Source organism: Lytechinus variegatus, chromosome 15, assembly GCF_018143015.1.
Source record: "Lytechinus variegatus isolate NC3 chromosome 15, Lvar_3.0, whole genome shotgun sequence".
Classification (NCBI taxonomy): domain Eukaryota; kingdom Metazoa; phylum Echinodermata; class Echinoidea; order Temnopleuroida; family Toxopneustidae; genus Lytechinus; species Lytechinus variegatus.
In genome coordinates, this window is record NC_054754.1 from 11,536,224 (window position 1) to 11,553,877 (window position 17,654).

Genomic DNA, 17,654 nt, shown 5'->3' on the forward strand with positions numbered 1-17,654 from the left:
ATCAGGAGGAAAAAAGCCTTTTTTCGCATACCCAGACAAAATTCGGTACAGAGACCCAACCACTGGGAAAGACTTTTCAGCAGATTGATCCTATTGTATTACAGAATGTCTTTTTCAAATGAAAACATCTACTAGTGGATCTCATTAACACTCTTCCACGTAGATCTACATGTTTAAAGGTTGAACTGAATGGACATGCGTTATGTTTTTAAGTGATATTTATGGACTCTGAAATTGTTTAATCTTGTATGATATTTAATAATTTTTTACCTTTTAACAAGTAGAGTGGGAACAGCTGTTGTTATGGCTTGTCTATTTGTTTATGTCTTTGAATACAGGCTGTTTAACTGACTTATTTTTTATACTGATTATCTCTCATCTATCTGTGCACAGGAGTGAACTTTATTGTTGTATTGATATATATTTTTTGAAGTTTACCTGTACAGACACTTCTTTATCTCATGTGTAGATACTACGTGTATCAGTGAAGCTTAATGCTAGTTTTTATCTCCCTGCCATAGTGACATTTTTATTACATTTATAAGGTAATGTCTTTTTCATATCTTTTGAAAATAATGTGCACATGTTTTAATGTACACTTTGATATATTTTCAAGTTACTACCCCTTGGCTTTACTCTCCTTTGTGATGGGGATCTGAAGAGTTTTCTTTTTTGTTTGCACTGTTTTCTTTTTTGTTTACAGTGTGTTCCCAAGAGATGTTTTTTCCCCCATAAAGCTACTTTAGGCATTTGTGAGCATTTTTTATATATTGACTCTGTTATTCCGATTTACTTGTAAACCATACATGTACGAGTGTTTTGATTTCTGTATTGGCTACTGACTTTTGCTGATGATATATTGTGTGTTTTTTTATTATGCCCCTTTGTAGATCATGATTTATATGTGATTCAGAGAGTCCATTTTGTTTGTTTTTGTGGTTACACGGTGGATTTTGCTCAAGGCTGTTTCATATTTCTCGTTGTATGCACCTTTGGACCAGGGCTGAGACTGATTTGAAGTCACTGGCCACTATTCTTGGTGCCATTTGCACCCTCCTATCGATTTTACCTAATTTGTTGTTGTTGTCCCCCTCCCCTATTTGTAATATGTTTAAATTCAAAGCAGTTAATTGCTCACTTTGTTTGTATACAAGCTCTTATTTGCTAGATATGGTATCTTGTGATTTTACATGGTGGCAAGCAGTCATGTGCCTTTTACAGTGTTTATTCTTTTTTCAATTTATCGTGCAATGCAGATACTTCAAAGAGTGGTATGGAACCAGTGATATTGTAGAATTTCATTTATGTCATTAAAGCTTAGAACGAAATAGTTCTTGAAATTTCTCGACATACCAAGAAGGTTTTTAATCCGTCCCCCTTTGAAAGATTTTTGGAGTTAAAGATGACAAATTTATCACTTATATTTTCCTGATATTCAAATATTATATTTACTTATGTAAATTCAAAATAACATTCCTTCATTTCAGGGTTTTAAAGTCTATTTGAAAACTTGTAAGGAAACAGAATATCGCATTGCCAAAAAGAAAGGTACTCTTGCACTTCACTTTAGGAAGTGGAAATATGTGTTCTGATGTACAGTGTACTTGTGTAAGAAACTGCTTGTATATCAGATGTACTTGTTTACTAGCTGAGCTCCTTTATTCCATGTAATACTGCTTTGTTCTGATTCATTATGATTATGTTATTGTTTTTTTATTATTGTGTTTGATTTCGATTGTATTTTGATATTTGTGTAATCATTTTATCGATCAATAAAAACTTAATGAAAAAAAAAAGAAAACGTACGATTCAAGTATCAAAGAATGAACAATATGAATAGAAATTGACCACAGACTGGAATGCCAGGAGCAGAAATAGTTAACTGAATAACTGTGGCAGTACACCTTCTGACCCACTTGCGTCCCACAAAACGAAACCGAGATATAGCGATGATTTATCATAACTTTATCATGAATCAAAATAATAATAATATTTCGCATTTATATAGCACTTAATACATCGGAACGACGTATCTAAGCGCTTTACAGACATATTATTATTACCCCGGTCATCGGATCCTTGCATGCCCACATACAATGTATGCACCTTCTCCACTCCCTGGGGAGCATTTCAACAAGAGTTCCAAGACTCAATTGCTATACATTATGAAAAATACGAGACATTTGGCTTCCTCCTGCTCGTACGCACGGGCGTCCGTCGATATAACACATGATATTTTTATGAAAATATGCACCCTTTTTCTTAAAAGTTGATGGAGAGGGGGAAAAATTAATCGTATCAAGTCGGGGTATTCAGTAATGAGTACAGGAGAAACTATATTTCACTGATTTTTATGATTCATTCCATTTGATTAACTCATCTATTCGTGTTTTGGGGCTAATCTTTCCCTTACGCATTGCTTTTTGGCAGAAGTTCTATGGAAAATGCACCTTTTTCACACAAACTTTGAGACACTCTGTATTCATTCCCCCATTGCTCGAGAATGAATGGGCAGTTAACGACGGGGTTAAAGATTTATTGAGGAACGGAATGTATATTTCATGAAAATGAAAGCCATTTCCCCATTGGATGTTATCTTCAATACGTGTTTTTTAGATGAAGTTAGTTGTCGAATAGGCTCTCCTGGCATTTGAGGTCTCTATCGGTGACGTCACTCAGGATCGTCATGCCTGAACCATCGGCCGGGCAGGGGTCGCAATGGTAGTATGATTTATGCATAATGCACTCGATATATACAATAATCTTGTCCTCCCGTTCAAATGAATGTGAAACTCATATAATTTTCATCAGAGCATTCAACAGGAGTACTGTAGTACACATTTCTTTGTTATAAGTGAATTAAAGTCCCTCCAGTGAGTTTCATCACCCCTATTGTGAAAATGTATCACCCCTAAGTTGTAACACAGTCAGCTGTTTGCACTCAGGGTCACTCCGTGACCTGTGTGTGCGTTCAAGAGTTGTACACGATTTTCTGTCTCATTTAGGCAGAAATCTTTCATAATGCATACTAAACATATAGGCTTTCACATCCTACCGGGTACCGGGTAACACCTGGGTGGAAAGTGGCAAAGTGTGGACTAACGCCTTGCCAAAGGACGGGAGGCCATGGTGGGATCGAACACACGACCCTCTGATTACAATGCAAGGCGAGGGTCAGAACCGCTACACCACGACGCTTCCAATAGATAAATAATGATCTATCATTGTAAAGCTAATCTCGTCCAACAAAAAAACATTTCTCATTCTCGCATGAGTGAGTACAAACAATTTCAATAAAGGATACCAAAAAGGAATTTGAATTTCAAAAATAAAAAAGTTCAATACCTGCTTTTTATTGTAATGCCTCAATGACAGAAAATGGTGAAGAAATAACATTGTTCTGTTCCTTCGAAATAATGTTTGTATTGCCATAATCTTCTTAAACGTCATTTCACCAATTTCCCAGCACGTACGACTTTATGCATGGCTGATCGTCAACAAAACGGAATGATAAGTCTGAAAGCAAGCCTGCAAAAACCGCTTCATTTTAAGAAATTATTTGAAATCAACCCTTATTTCAAATAAACAGAACTTTGTAAGTCTTTGACCATTTTCTGCGATTGAGGTATAAAACAAATAAAGAGCAGATATTGAACATTTTTTAAAATGTGATTTTCTTTTTGAAACCCAGATACCAGATACGCCAAGTGACTGTTTGGTATTCTTTCTTCAATTGTTTTTACTCACTCATGCGTGAAAAAGAAATCTTCTAAGCTTTACAATGATAGGTCATTTGTCTATTGTATTTATGATTAAGTTATGGTAAATCATCGCTAAATCTTTTTTTGGTACGCACTGCATAGCGCCATCTTGTCACGCTAGCTAGTCAGTTCATTGCCCAAATATAATTCTCGTACATTTCGGCGGGGCACCGTGTTGTGAAAGACAAATGTTTCCTCAATAAATGGTTAGCCCAAATGTGTATTGTGATCATTGTGTCATCCTTACTGCCGTAGTATCATTTCCAGTATGAGTCGTTTCTTTGAAGACAAAGATGTTGCTATCAACTATCTACAATATCGACCACATTATTCCACGGAGGTTGCTGAAACTATCGTAAACTACCTCGCTGAATATGTGAGTACAGTTAATTTGGGCGTAAAGTACCTACCCGGGGGGCCACTTCCATTCACAAGTGGATACCATGCGCGACCATGGAGTCTCGAAAAGCACCCTAAACACGTAATTTCCATATTCTGAAAATGCACCCCTTAACAAGTATTGGCGTGTGAAACCCTACCCTTAAGTATTAGAAACAAAACGATACTCTTGGCATATATTCCATGAAATGAACCCCTAAACAAGTACAGGAATGTTTTATTGTTACGGGTCCTTCGTTCGTCGGCTTTACTTTATTTGGTTTAGTACGACCCCACCTTCTACACCTCGCGCAAATCGGACTCTAAACACGAAGTGTTGGGGCAAAAAGGACATCCTTTATAAAACATTTTAATTTTGTTTTATCATACCCGAAAATTCGACCCTAAACACCTAATTTTCCTAGCGAAATAGATACCCTTTTTTGATTATTTTTGTGTTTTTGGCACCCTTTTCACGTTACGTACGTAACGTGCCCTATCGTGAAAAAGACATTCTTTTTACGTGTTTTTTGGTCGCGCATGGTATCCACTCGTCAAAGTAAGTGGCCCCCCCGGGAGTACCTACCATGCCTACAGGGTAGTATTTTCTTTCGATCACATTGCGTTCCAGCGAAAAGCAAGTTCAAAGTCAAGAGCATTCATGCCGGCCTATACTGTGACAATGTACATATCGAAAATGTAATTAGTTGGGGTTTTGGGCTAGGATTCTGCCTGAATTCTTCTTTATTTCACGTAATTTCAGGGAAACTACTTTTCTTTCAGTTGTTCTTGGGTGTCACAGTCGCATGTAAGTTCATATGAAAAAGGGCACAGATTCCACTTTTTTCAAAACTTTGGTAAACTGGGAACTGATCAAACGTGAATCCTGCCTCACAAACTTGGGCTTGATATCAAAGTCCTCATGACTACACTTAATGTGATATTTTTCTTGGGGCATAACAGGGGTTGGTGGCCGGGGAGGTGGACAAGAGCACAAAATTTCCCCGTCATATCATGGTGTGAACAGGATTTTTTAATGATTGTACGCCATTGATTTGGAATCCAAACTGCATAACTATTTGCTTGTTTTCCGTCAAGTTCAAGTATCGTCCGTAATGGCTCAGTGTAAAAATGGCAGAGGTAAAAATGGCAACGGTAAAAATGGCAAAGGTAAAAATGGCAGAGGTAAAAATGGCAAAGGTAGAAATGGCAGAGGTAAAAATGGCAGAGGAATAAATAGCAGCGGTAATAATGGCAGAGGTAATACTGGCAGAGGTAAAGTGGCTGACGTAAAAATGATAACACTTTAATTGGTATTTCTTATTTTTCCTGGACTTACATGCACGACCTTCTCATGTCAAATCGCTCTCCTAATATTCAAATTTGAAGAACACTTTGAGTCCCAAATATTTTACTTAATTCATCACACTGAAATAAAGTTTATCAAAATGATATTGGTGAGGGTTTTAGGGAATCCATCAAAGATTTAAAAAGCTCCCAAAATTTTACGTTAATGGGGACGTCATTTGCGAGCAGTTTTCCCCATATATGGTGTAATAAAAAATATCAATGAAATGTCATTTCTTAAAGAATCAAATAATAGTAATAATAATATTTCGCATTTATATAGCGCTTAATTCATCGGAACGACGTATCTAAGCGCTTTACAGACATTTTATTACCCCGGTCATCGGATCCTTGCATGCCCGCATACAGTGTATGCCTTCTCCACTCCCTGGGGAGCATTTCAACAAGAGTTCCAAGACTCAATTGCTATAGACATACTATACATATAGGCTTTCACATCCTACCGGGTACCGGGTAACACCTGGGTGGAAAGTGGCAAAGTGTGGACTAACGCCTTGCCAAAGGACGGGAGGCGATGGTGGGATCGAACACACGACCCTCTGATTACAATGCAAGGCGAGGGTCAGAACCGCTACACCACGACGCTTCCAATAGATAAATAATGATCTATCATTGTAAAGCTAATCTCGTCCAACAAAAAAACATTTCTCATTCTCGCATGAGTGAGTACAAACAATTTCAATAAAGGATACCAAAAAGGAATTTGAATTTCAAAAATAAAAAAGTTCAATATCTGCTTTTTATTGTAATGCCTCAATGACAGAAAATGGTGAAGAAATAACATTGTTCTGTTCCTTCGAAATAATGTTTGTATTGCCATAATCTTCTTAAACGTCATTTCACCAATTTCCCAGCACGTACGACTTTATGCATGGCTGATCGTCAACAAAACGGAATGATAAGTCTGAAAGCAAGCCTGCAAAAACCGCTTCATTTTAAGAAATTATTTGAAATCAACCCTTATTTCAAATAAACAGAACTTTGTAAGTCTTTGACCATTTTCTGCGATTGAGGTATAAAACAAATAAAGAGCAGATATTGAACATTTTTTAAAATGTGATTTTCTTTTTGAAACCCAGATACCAGATACGCCAAGTGACTGTTTGGTATTCTTTCTTCAATTGTTTTTACTCACTCATGCGTGAAAAAGAAATCTTCTAAGCTTTACAATGATAGGTTATTTGTCTATTGTATTTATGATTAAGTTATGGTAAATCATCGCTAAATCTTTTTTTGGTACGCACTGCATAGCGCCATCTTGTCACGCTAGCTAGTCAGTTCATTGCCCAAATATAATTCTCGTACATTTCGGCGGGGCACCGTGTTGTGAAAGACAAATGTTTCCTCAATAAATGGTTAGCCCAAATGTGTATTGTGATCATTGTGTCATCCTTACTGCCGTAGTATCATTTCCAGTATGAGTCGTTTCTTTGAAGACAAAGATGTTGCTATCAACTATCTACAATATCGACCACATTATTCCACGGAGGTTGCTGAAACTATCGTAAACTACCTCGCTGAATATGTGAGTACAGTTAATTTGGGCGTAAAGTACCTACCCGGGGGGCCACTTCCATTCACAAGTGGATACCATGCGCGACCATGGAGTCTCGAAAAGCACCCTAAACACGTAATTTCCATATTCTGAAAATGCACCCCTTAACAAGTATTGGCGTGTGAAACCCTACCCTTAACAAGTATTAGAAACAAAACGATACTGAAATGAACCCCTAAACAAGTACAGGAATGTTTTATTGTTACGGGTCCTTCGTTCGTCGGCTTTACTTTATTTGGTTTAGTACGACCCCACCTTCTACACCTCACGCAAATCTGACTCTAAACACGAAGTGTTGGGGCAAAAAGGACATCCTTTATAAAACATTTTAATTTTGTTTTATCATACCCGAAAATTCGACCCTAAACACCTAATTTTCCTAGCGAAATAGATACCCTTTTTTGATTATTTTTGTGTTTTTGGCACCCTTTTCACGTTACGTACGTAACGTGCCCTATCGTGAAAAAGACATTCTTTTTACGTGTTTTTTGGTCGCGCATGGTATCCACTCGTCAAAGCCCGTCAAAGTAAGTGGCCCCCGGGAGTACCTACCATGCCTACAGGGTAGTATTTTCTTTCGATCACATTGCGTTCCAGCGAAAAGCAAGTTCAAAGTCAAGAGCATTCATGCCGGCCTATACTGTGACAATGTACATATCGAAAATGTAATTAGTTGGGGTTTTGGGCTAGGATTCTGCCTGAATTCTTCTTTATTTCACGTAATTTCAGGGAAACTACTTTTCTTTCAGTTGTTCTTGGGTGTCACAGTCGCATGTAAGTTCATATGAAAAAGGGCACAGATTCCACTTTTTTCAAAACTTTGGTAAACTGGGAACTGATCAAACGTGAATCCTGCCTCACAAACTTGGGCTTGATATCAAAGTCCTCATGACTACACTTAATGTGATATTTTTCTTGGGGCATAACAGGGGTTGGTGGCCGACAAGAGCACAAAATTTCCCCGTCATATCATGGTGTGAACAGGATTTTTTAATGATTGTACGCCATTGATTTGGAATCCAAACTGCATAACTATTTGCTTGTTTTCCGTCAAGTTCAAGTATCGTCCGTAATGGCTCAGTGTAAAAATGGCAGAGGTAAAAATGGCAGAGGTAAAAATGGCAACGGTAAAAATGGCAAAGGTAAAAATGGCAGAGGTAAAAATGGCAAAGGTAGAAATGGCAGAGGTAAAAATGGCAGAGGAATAAATAGCAGCGGTAATAATGGCAGAGGTAATACTGGCAGAGGTAAAGTGGCTGACGTAAAAATGATAACACTTTAATTGGTATTTCTTATTTTTCCTGGACTTACATGCACGACCTTCTCATGTCAAATCGCTCTCCTAATATTCAAATTTGAAGAACACTTTGAGTCCCAAATATTTTACTTAATTCATCACACTGAAATAAAGTTTATCAAAATGATATTGGTGAGGGTTTTAGGGAATCCATCAAAGATTTAAAAAGCTCCCAAAATTTTACGTTAATGGGGACGTCATTTGCGAGCAGTTTTCCCCATATTATATGGTGTAATAAAAAATATCAATGAAATGTCATTTCTTAAAGAAAATGAAAATTGTTTTAATTGTAGGCCTGCCTTAAGTATATTAACATACAAATAATTTCACATCCGCTCCTGAAAGATTTTTCTATTAGCAATTATGAACCACTGATTTAAAAAATTGAAAAGTAGTCATTTTGGTGCATAAAAACGGGGTAGTTACTAGTATATGACGTCGCAGATCAATTCAATTCAATATTTTTTTCAGTTCAAGAAGTTTATTTCATTTCCAAAACAAATATAAATCGAATACAAATACAAATCAAAGTACGAATACAAAATAATTTTAGCTTAGCGTAATTATATAATAAACGCTTGTATAAAAAGCGTATATGGAAATGAGGGGATCCACTAAAAAGCATTGCTTTTAGAGCGTGGATCCCATATAGCTAGTTGAATAAATAATTTATATAAAGAAATTAAGACAAGACAAAGCAATACAAATTAAGTAAATATGGAAATTCATTCGGCTGAACGAATATACAATATCATAAAATGGGAAAGTAAAATGTGATAAATATAATAGGAAAAACTATTTTAGAGTAAGAAAGGAAATGATAGCAAATAATGGAAATACGGTGACAGAAATACGGGACATGTATTATCAAAGACACACACACACATACAGACACGCGAACAAAGAAAAAAATATAGTGACATATTAGAGGATGGAGGAGAGAGAGAAGAAAAAAGAATTAGGCTGACCGATAGAGGGAGAGGGAGAGAGAGAGGGGGAACAAGGTTTAAACATGGATCAACGAGAGCGCTAGCATGAAAACACAGATTTGGGATTGATACCCGGGTGATAAAGGAAAATTTAGTGTTAAATACAAGATGGATACAAGATAATCAGGACCTACAAACAAATCAACTTCGTTTGTAGGATACTAACAAAAATATTTAAAGGAGTTAATGGAGGGGGCCTGTTGAATATCATTGTGGAGAGAGTTCCAAAATTTGGGGGCTGTAAAAATGAAAGTACTTTGAGCAAAAATAGTTCTAAGCATTGGTAGATGAAAGTGATCGCCATGTCTGGTAGGATATGTATGATAACTGTTATTTTCAAGAAACATATGAGAGAATCATGTCGTTTTTATAGTTGTACATAAACTGTCCAAGTTGAAATAAATACAAGTCTTGGATTTTAAACAAATTATATTTGAGGAATAGCGGGTCAGTGTGAGAACGGGGATGTGAAAATGAAATGATACGAAGAGCTTTCTTTTGTAGTAGTAATATTCTGTTTAGTAAATTTTGGTGTGTATTGCCCCAAACCAGGATTCCGTAGTTGAGATATGGTAATATAAGAGAAGAATATAGAGTTAGTAGAGAGGTAAGAGAATAATGACGGCGATATGGCCATTCTAAAGGTTCACTCAAGCATGACGCGCGCACAAAAGAATATGACGTAATATCAGCATAACAATGAAGAGTTGAATAGGGGGAAATTAGCACAACAATGGAAGAGTAGTCTGGAAAGATAGCCATTGAATAGGGATAATTAGCATAACAATAGCGAGTGCGGAAAGATCGGATGGCCATTGAATAGGGATAATTAGCATAACGACGGAAGAGTAGTCTGTAAAGATGGCCATTGAATAGGGATCATTTAAATAACAATAAACGCAGTGACGTAGTTATGTTACGTATCGGTTGGAAGCTACGGAAGCGTCTCCCTGGAAAAGAATCAACAAACACAACGTTGAATGAAAGGATTAAAGAGTGTAGTTGTTGGAAAGTAGATTTTGGGGAAAATACTAACAATGTATAAATAATAAAGTGAGAAAAAGAGGGAGAGGAGATTTGTGTGAACGAATAAAGAGGAATTTTGACTTACCTGATCTGAGTATCTTCAGGTGAGCATGCATGTATTTCAGCAATCATATAAAATCTTGTCCATATTTACATTTTTTTTGTCCTCCAAAATTAGTATTTTACCCGGGCATGTAGATCTGTATATTGTCCATATTTACAGTGTTATGGAACAATGGGTTTTCAATAGGTGGAGCAGGTGGAGCTCCACAGTGGGTTGCTCCGCAATGACACCATACCTAAAAACGGATATGATATCATCATGACTATGCAAAATGTCATTGTGACATATACCTATATATAGATATGACATCATCTAAATGATAATGAAGAGGGGGGATGTGTATCCCCCACCCCCCGCACATGAAGCAAGCTAGTGAGTGCTTGCATGATCATTCGAACGTAACGATGGGCCTATTGCACAACTTTTGAAAATATTGCATCTTGTTTGTACGTTCACACAACAGCTAGTGTCCATAAGCACATTTGGGCCCTGTCTTTGAAGAGTTTACGATTGATCCAATCAATCACAACTATGGACGGCGCCAGCAATGTCATCATCTGTTATGCACATGACGAAAACGGCCTGTTAGACCTCTTCCCTAGTATAACTTGCTAACTCGGGTTCAAGACACCACATTCCAAAGGGTCTTTCTGAGGATTAAGTTTCCAGTCCTATGTCTTTCCTCGGTAATCCTATTAAGGGATAATCCTCTTTAAGTAGCAAAAGACAGTTAGCTCTCACCTAGTACCAGCCCATTAGAAGATTGTGTGTGCAGTGCGTACGAACATTTTGTGTGTGGTATCCATGGCCAGTGGTAGTGGTATCGGTCCGTATACTCCGCTGGGGCCCATTTTCAATGAAATTGCAATAATAGCTATAAGCTATATCAAAATTCTTTGTGATTGGAAGTTCTAGCAATGATATAAATCATCATGTATATGTTATTTTAACAAGATCAGGTCTTTCAAACGGAACCATGGGTTTGTAAAAGGTAGCCAAATATTCTTACCAGGTTATAAGATAGTTCTTTAACTGTTTTCATGAGATGTTTGCGACTTATTTTCATTGCGTCTTTTATATTTCCTTTCGAGAACGGGAGTTCAAAAAGAAAAGTTCATAAAATTTACTTTTGTATTTGTAAGCACTTCAATTCTTTATTTGAATCGTCACTGAAAGTTTGTTTATTAATCAAAGATGTTTATGCCGGGTGTTTGTGACTTCTATTTTGTTTTAGTTCTCTTGCGTAATTTACTTTTCGTTTAGGAGAACGGCGTTCAAAACGAAAGGTATAAAAACATATTTCAAATTGTGAGCAACTCGAAATAATTTTGAAATGTTCCTGATAGTTTGTTCATTTATCTAAATGTTTGTTCATTTATCTAAGATGTTTGTGACTTCTTTTCTCTTTCATTTCACTTTCAGCCGTTATCCGAATAGTATACGTCTTTTATATTTCATTTTGGTGAATGGGAATTCATAACGAAAGATATATAAAATGCATTTTTACTTGTTAGCACATCAAAATAATTTTAAAACGTTCTTAATAGTTCGTCCATTAATCTAAGACGTTTGTGACTTCTATTCTGTTTCAATTTCCAGTCATATTTTATATTTCGTTTTGTAGAACGGGAGTTTTGTTAACGAATGTATATAGCATATATTTTTTGTTATGAGCAGCTAAAAATAATTTAAAACGGTCCTGATAGTTCGTTCATGAATCTGAGATATTTGCGACTTTTATTTTACTATATTTTATCAGCGCCTTTTATATTTCTTTTTGGAGAACGGGGCTTCGTTAAGGTTCACAAAATTTACTTATATATTTGTAAGCACTTCAATTCTTTATTTGAAACGCCTTGAAGGTTTGTTTATTACTCAAAGATGTTTATGCCGGGTGTTTGGGACTTCTGTTTTGTTTTATTTCTCTTGCGTAATTTACTTTTCGTTTAGGAGAACGGCGTTCAAAACGAAAGGTATAAAAAAATATATTTCAAATTGTGAGCAACTCGAAATAATTTTGAAACGTTCCTGATAGTTTGTTCATTTATCTAAATGTTTGTTCATTTATCTAAGATGTTTGTGACTTCTTTTCTCTTTCATTTCACTTTCAGCCGTTATCCGAATAGTATACGTCTTTTATATTTCATTTTGGTGAACGGGAATTCATAACGAAAGATATATAAAATGCATTTTTACTTGTTAGCACATCAAAATAATTTTAAAATCGTTCTTAATAGTTCGTCCATTAATCTAAGACGTTTGTGACTTCTATTCTGTTTCAATTTCCAGTCATCTTTTATATTTTTTTTGTAGAACGGGAGTTTTGTTAACAAAATGTATATAACATATATTTTTTGTTATGAGCAGCTAAAAATAATTTAAAACGGTCCTGATAGTTCGTTCATGAATCTGAGATGTTTGCGACTTTTATTTTATTATATTTTATCAGCGCCTTTTATATTTCTTTTTGGAGAACGGGGCTTCGTTAATGTCCACAAAATTTACTTGTATATTTGTAAGCACTTCAATTTGAAACGTCCCTGAAAGTTTGTTTATTAATCAAAGATGTTTATGCCGGGTGTTTGTGACTTCTATTTTGTTTTATTTCTCTCGCGTAATTTACTTTTCTTATAGGAGAACGGCGTTCAAAACGGAAGGTACATAAAATATATATTTTTATTTGTGAGCAACTCGAAATAATCCTAAAACGTTCCTGATAGTTCGTGATTAATCGAAGATGTTTGTGACTTCTATTTTGTTTTATTTCCCTTCCGTCTGTTATCTTTGCTTTTGAAGAACAGGATTTTTTTAACGAAGTGTGTATAAAACAATTTTACTTGTGAGCAGCTCAAAATAGTTTTAAAACGTTCCTGATATTTCGTTACTGAATCTGAGATGTTTGCGACTTTTATTATGTTTTATTTTCATTGCGTCTTTTATATTTCCTTCGGAGAACGGGAGTTAATAAAGAAAAGTACATAAAATTTACTTTCGTATGTGTAAGCACTTAAATTCTTTATTTGAAACGTCCCTGAAAGTTTGTTTATTAATCATGTTAATCGAAGATGTTTATGCCGGGCGTTTGTGACTTCTATTTTGTTTTATTTCTCTTGCGTATACTTTTCGTTTCGGAGAACGGCGTTCAAAACGAAAGGTATAAAAAATTTATATTTTAAATTGTGAGCAACTCGAAATAATTTTGAAACGTTCCTGATAGTTTGCTCATTTATCTAAGATGTTTGTGACTTCGTTTCTGTTTTATTTCACTTTCAGCCGATATCCGAATAATACACGTCTTTTATGTGTCACTTTGGAGAACGGGAATTCGTAACGAAAGATATATAAATATATTTTTTATTGTGAGCAACTCGAAATAATCCTAAAACGTTCCTGATAGTTCGTGATTAATCGAAGATGTTTGTGACTTCTATTTTGTTTTTAATTTCCTTCCGTCTGTTATCTTTGTTTTTGGAGAACGGGATTTTTTTACGAAGTGTGTATAAAACAATTTTACTTGTGAGCAGCTCAAAATAGTTTTAAAACGTTCCTGATATTTCGTTACTAAATCTGAGATGTTTGCGACTTTTATTCTGTTTTATTTTCATTGCGTCTTTTATATTTCCTTTTCGAGAACGGGATTTCATAAAGAAAAGTACATAAAATTTACTTTTGCATTTGTAAGCACTTCAATTCTTTATTTGAAACGCCCTGAAAGTTTTTTTATTAATCAAAGATGTTTATGCCGGGTGTTTGTGACTTCTATTTTGTTTTATTTCTTTTGCGTGATTTACTTTTCGTTTAGGAGAACGGCGTTCAAAACGATAATATACGTCTTTTATATTTCATTTTGGAGAACGGGAATTCATAACGAACGATATATAAAATGTATTTTTTATTGTGAGCACATCAAAATAATTTTAAAACGTTCCTGATAGTTTATTAATTTATCTAAGATGTTTGTGACTTCTATTCTGTTTAATGTTTCTTTCTGCTGTTATCAGAGCAATGCGTGTTTTATATTTCGTTTTGGAGAACGGGAATTCATAAAGAAAGATAAATAAAATTTAATTCTATATAAGCACTTCAATTTTTTTAGAACGTTCCTGACAGTTCGTTCATTACTCAAAGATGTTTGCGACTTCTATTCTGTTTTATTTTTCTTGCGTAAATTACATTCATTTTTGGAGGACGGCGTTCATTATGATAGGTATTTGAAATATGTTTTTATTTGTAAACAACTCGAAACAATCTTAAAACCTTCTTTATAGTTTGTTCATTTATCTTAGATGTATGTGACAAAAACTTGAATTTGGTGTGTTACTACCAGAGTAGCCCACACAGTCACCTATCATGCCTATCATGATAAGCCGAACAGACGAGAGGCTAAATTTGGTGTGTTGAACCCGAGTTAGCCTACACAGTCACCTATCATGAAGCCCAGCAGACGAGAGGATGAATTTAGTGAGTTAGACCCGAGTTGTAGTCTATCCTACGCAGACCCGCAAGTTGCTAGAGTCGATTCTCACGGAGGTTTTAAGAAAAATAACTTGAAAACAATGAACTGAATCTTGGGTAGTTTAAAATGAACTAATAAATGCAGATTCCAGATTCTATTTTTGCACTCCACTAGCGGAAGAAACAATTTCAACAATTATTTATTTTAAACCCAATGAATGAATGAAATAGATAATAACAGCGACATTTTCGAGGAAATATTCTGGTAAACCATGTGAACAAAAGTAACAATTACAATTAGCATGAAACTGAACTGGAAAATATCAATAGAAATACTTTAAAGTAAATAGTATGTAGTCTTGAACATGTCGGATATGGGATATTCCTACCCCCCCCCCAAAAAAAAAAAGCAAACTCACAATAAAGAATTAGAATTGAATATGAATGCTTGTCGGCAATGTATATCAATTTAAAACAAGGGTAATGATAGTTTCACTTGCATGGGAAAAATGACGATAGGAACTTAACATCTTTGGATAAAAGGAATGGTTTCAGGACCAAAACCTGTCACGGTTTTAAAACGCTGATATACAAGTGCTATAGCCCATATAAGCCCAGCAGACAAGAGGCTGAATTTGGTGTGTTAAACCCGAGTAGCGTACACAGTCACCTATCATGACAAGCCCAGCACACGAGAGGCAGCTGAATTTGGTGTGTTAGACCCGAGTTGTAGTCTATTCTACGCAGACCCGCAAGTTGCTAGAGTCGATTCTCATGGAGATTTTAAGAAAAATAACTGGAAAATAATAAACTGAATCTTGGGTAGTTTAAAATGAACTAATAAACGGAGATTACAGATTATATTTTTGTACTCCACTAGCGGAAGAAACAATTGAAACAATGATTTATTTCAAACCAAATAAATGAATGAAATAAATAATTACAGCCACATTTCCGAGAAAATATTCTGATAAATCATGTGAACAAAAGTAACAATTACAATTAGTATGAAACTGAACTGGAAAATATCAATAAAAATACTTTAAAGTAAATAGTATGTAGTCTGGGATATTCTTAACCCCCCCCCCCCTCAAAAAAAAAGAAAAGCAAACTCACAATAAAGAAGAATAGAATATGAATGCTTGTCGGCAAAGTATATCACTTTAAAACAAGGGTAATCATAGTTTCACATGCATGGGAAAAATTATGTTAGGAATTTAATATCTTTGGATAAAAGGAATGGTTTTAGGACCAAAACCTGTCATGTTTTTAAAACGCTGACATACAAGCGCTAGCCGATATAAGCCAAGCAGACGAAAGGCTCAATTTGGTGTGTTAAACCCGAGTTAGCCTACACAGTCACCTATCATGATAAGCCCAGCAGACGAGAGGCTGAATTTGGTGAGTTCGACCCGAGTTGTAGTCTATCCTACGCAGACCCGCAAGTTGCTAGAGTCGATTCTCACCGAGGTTTTAAGAAAAATAACTTGAAAACAATGAACTGAATCTTGGGTAGTTTAAAATGAACTAATAAATGCAGATTCCAGATTCTATTTTTGCACTCCACTAGCGGAAGAAACAATTTCAACAATGATTTATTTTAAACCCAATGAATGAATGAAATAGATAATAACAGCGACATTTTAGAGGAAATATTCTGGTAAACCATGTGAACAAAAGTAACAATTACAATTAGCATGAAACTGAACTGGAAAATATCAATAAAAATACTTTAAAGTAAATAGTATGCAGTCTTGAACATGTCGGATATGGGATATTCCTACCCCCCCCCAAAAAAAAAAAGCAAACTCACAATAAAGAATTAGAATTGAATATGAATGCTTGTCGGCAATGTATATCAATTTAAAACAAGGGTAATGATAGTTTCACTTGCATGGGAAAAATGACGATAGGAACTTAACATCTTTGGATAAAAGGAATGGTTTCAGGACCAAAACCTGTCACGGTTTTAAAACACTGATATACAAGCGCTAGCCCATATAAGCCAAGCAGACAAGAGGCTGAATTTGGTGTGTTAAACCCGAGTAGCGTACACAGTCACCCAGGCGCGTAGCCAGGGGGGGTGGTGGGGTCGGTCGCCCCCCCCAAAAAAAACGTCCCCAAAAAAGAAGGGGAAAAGGAGAGGAGAAAAGGAAAAGGAAAGGGAGGAAAGGCAAGAAAGGAAGGTAGCTTTGTGTTTTTTTTTTCATTTTATTCTTTATTTTTTTCTCAAAAGAGAAACTCCTTCACTCTTCTTGCTCTAAATTTATATATGAATTTTGCTTCCGCGCTGCGTGCGTTTTAATGACAATATTGAAGTTCTCCATTGTTTCCCCCACCTTTTCTCTAACCCTGTTTTTCCACCTCAGCTATGTGCTTCTTGCCAGTTAAAGTTAAAATTGTATACATTAGGGCATGAATTTGAGTAAGGTTAGGCCGAAGTAAATATATGAAGTTATCTTTTTTTTTCAATTGATCGCGCAACTTCTGGTCTGGTCGGCTCCGAGCGCGGGTAAAATCTTTATATCAGTTTCTGCGGTCACCTCCATAAAGTCAACTTCTCCCGCCGCTTTCAGCTCATTACTAAACAACCATAATTTTGGGGCAAACAGGTTCCCAATATAAAAAGAGGAAGGTATGAAATTTGTGTGGTATTAAATAAAAAAGTACAATATTTTTTATCAAATTGTATTAAACTTCATGTCATTTCCCTATATACATTCCTCTCCTGTCCTGTTCTGCGCACTCATTTTGAAATTTT

General features: G+C 35.6%; 1 protein-coding gene across 1 annotated transcript in view; it reads left to right on the forward strand.

Annotated features, from left to right (window-relative positions):
• The first annotated feature begins 6,814 nt into the window (after positions 1-6,814).
• The window catches only part of LOC121429158 (putative methyltransferase DDB_G0268948), a 38,462-nt gene continuing 27,622 nt past the window's right edge, over positions 6,815-17,654 (forward strand). The window contains exon 1 of the mRNA XM_041626092.1: positions 6,815-7,032. Coding sequence (XP_041482026.1) covers positions 6,925-7,032 — 108 coding nt within the window. The 5' untranslated portion in view covers positions 6,815-6,924. The remainder of the gene's footprint in view (positions 7,033-17,654) is intronic.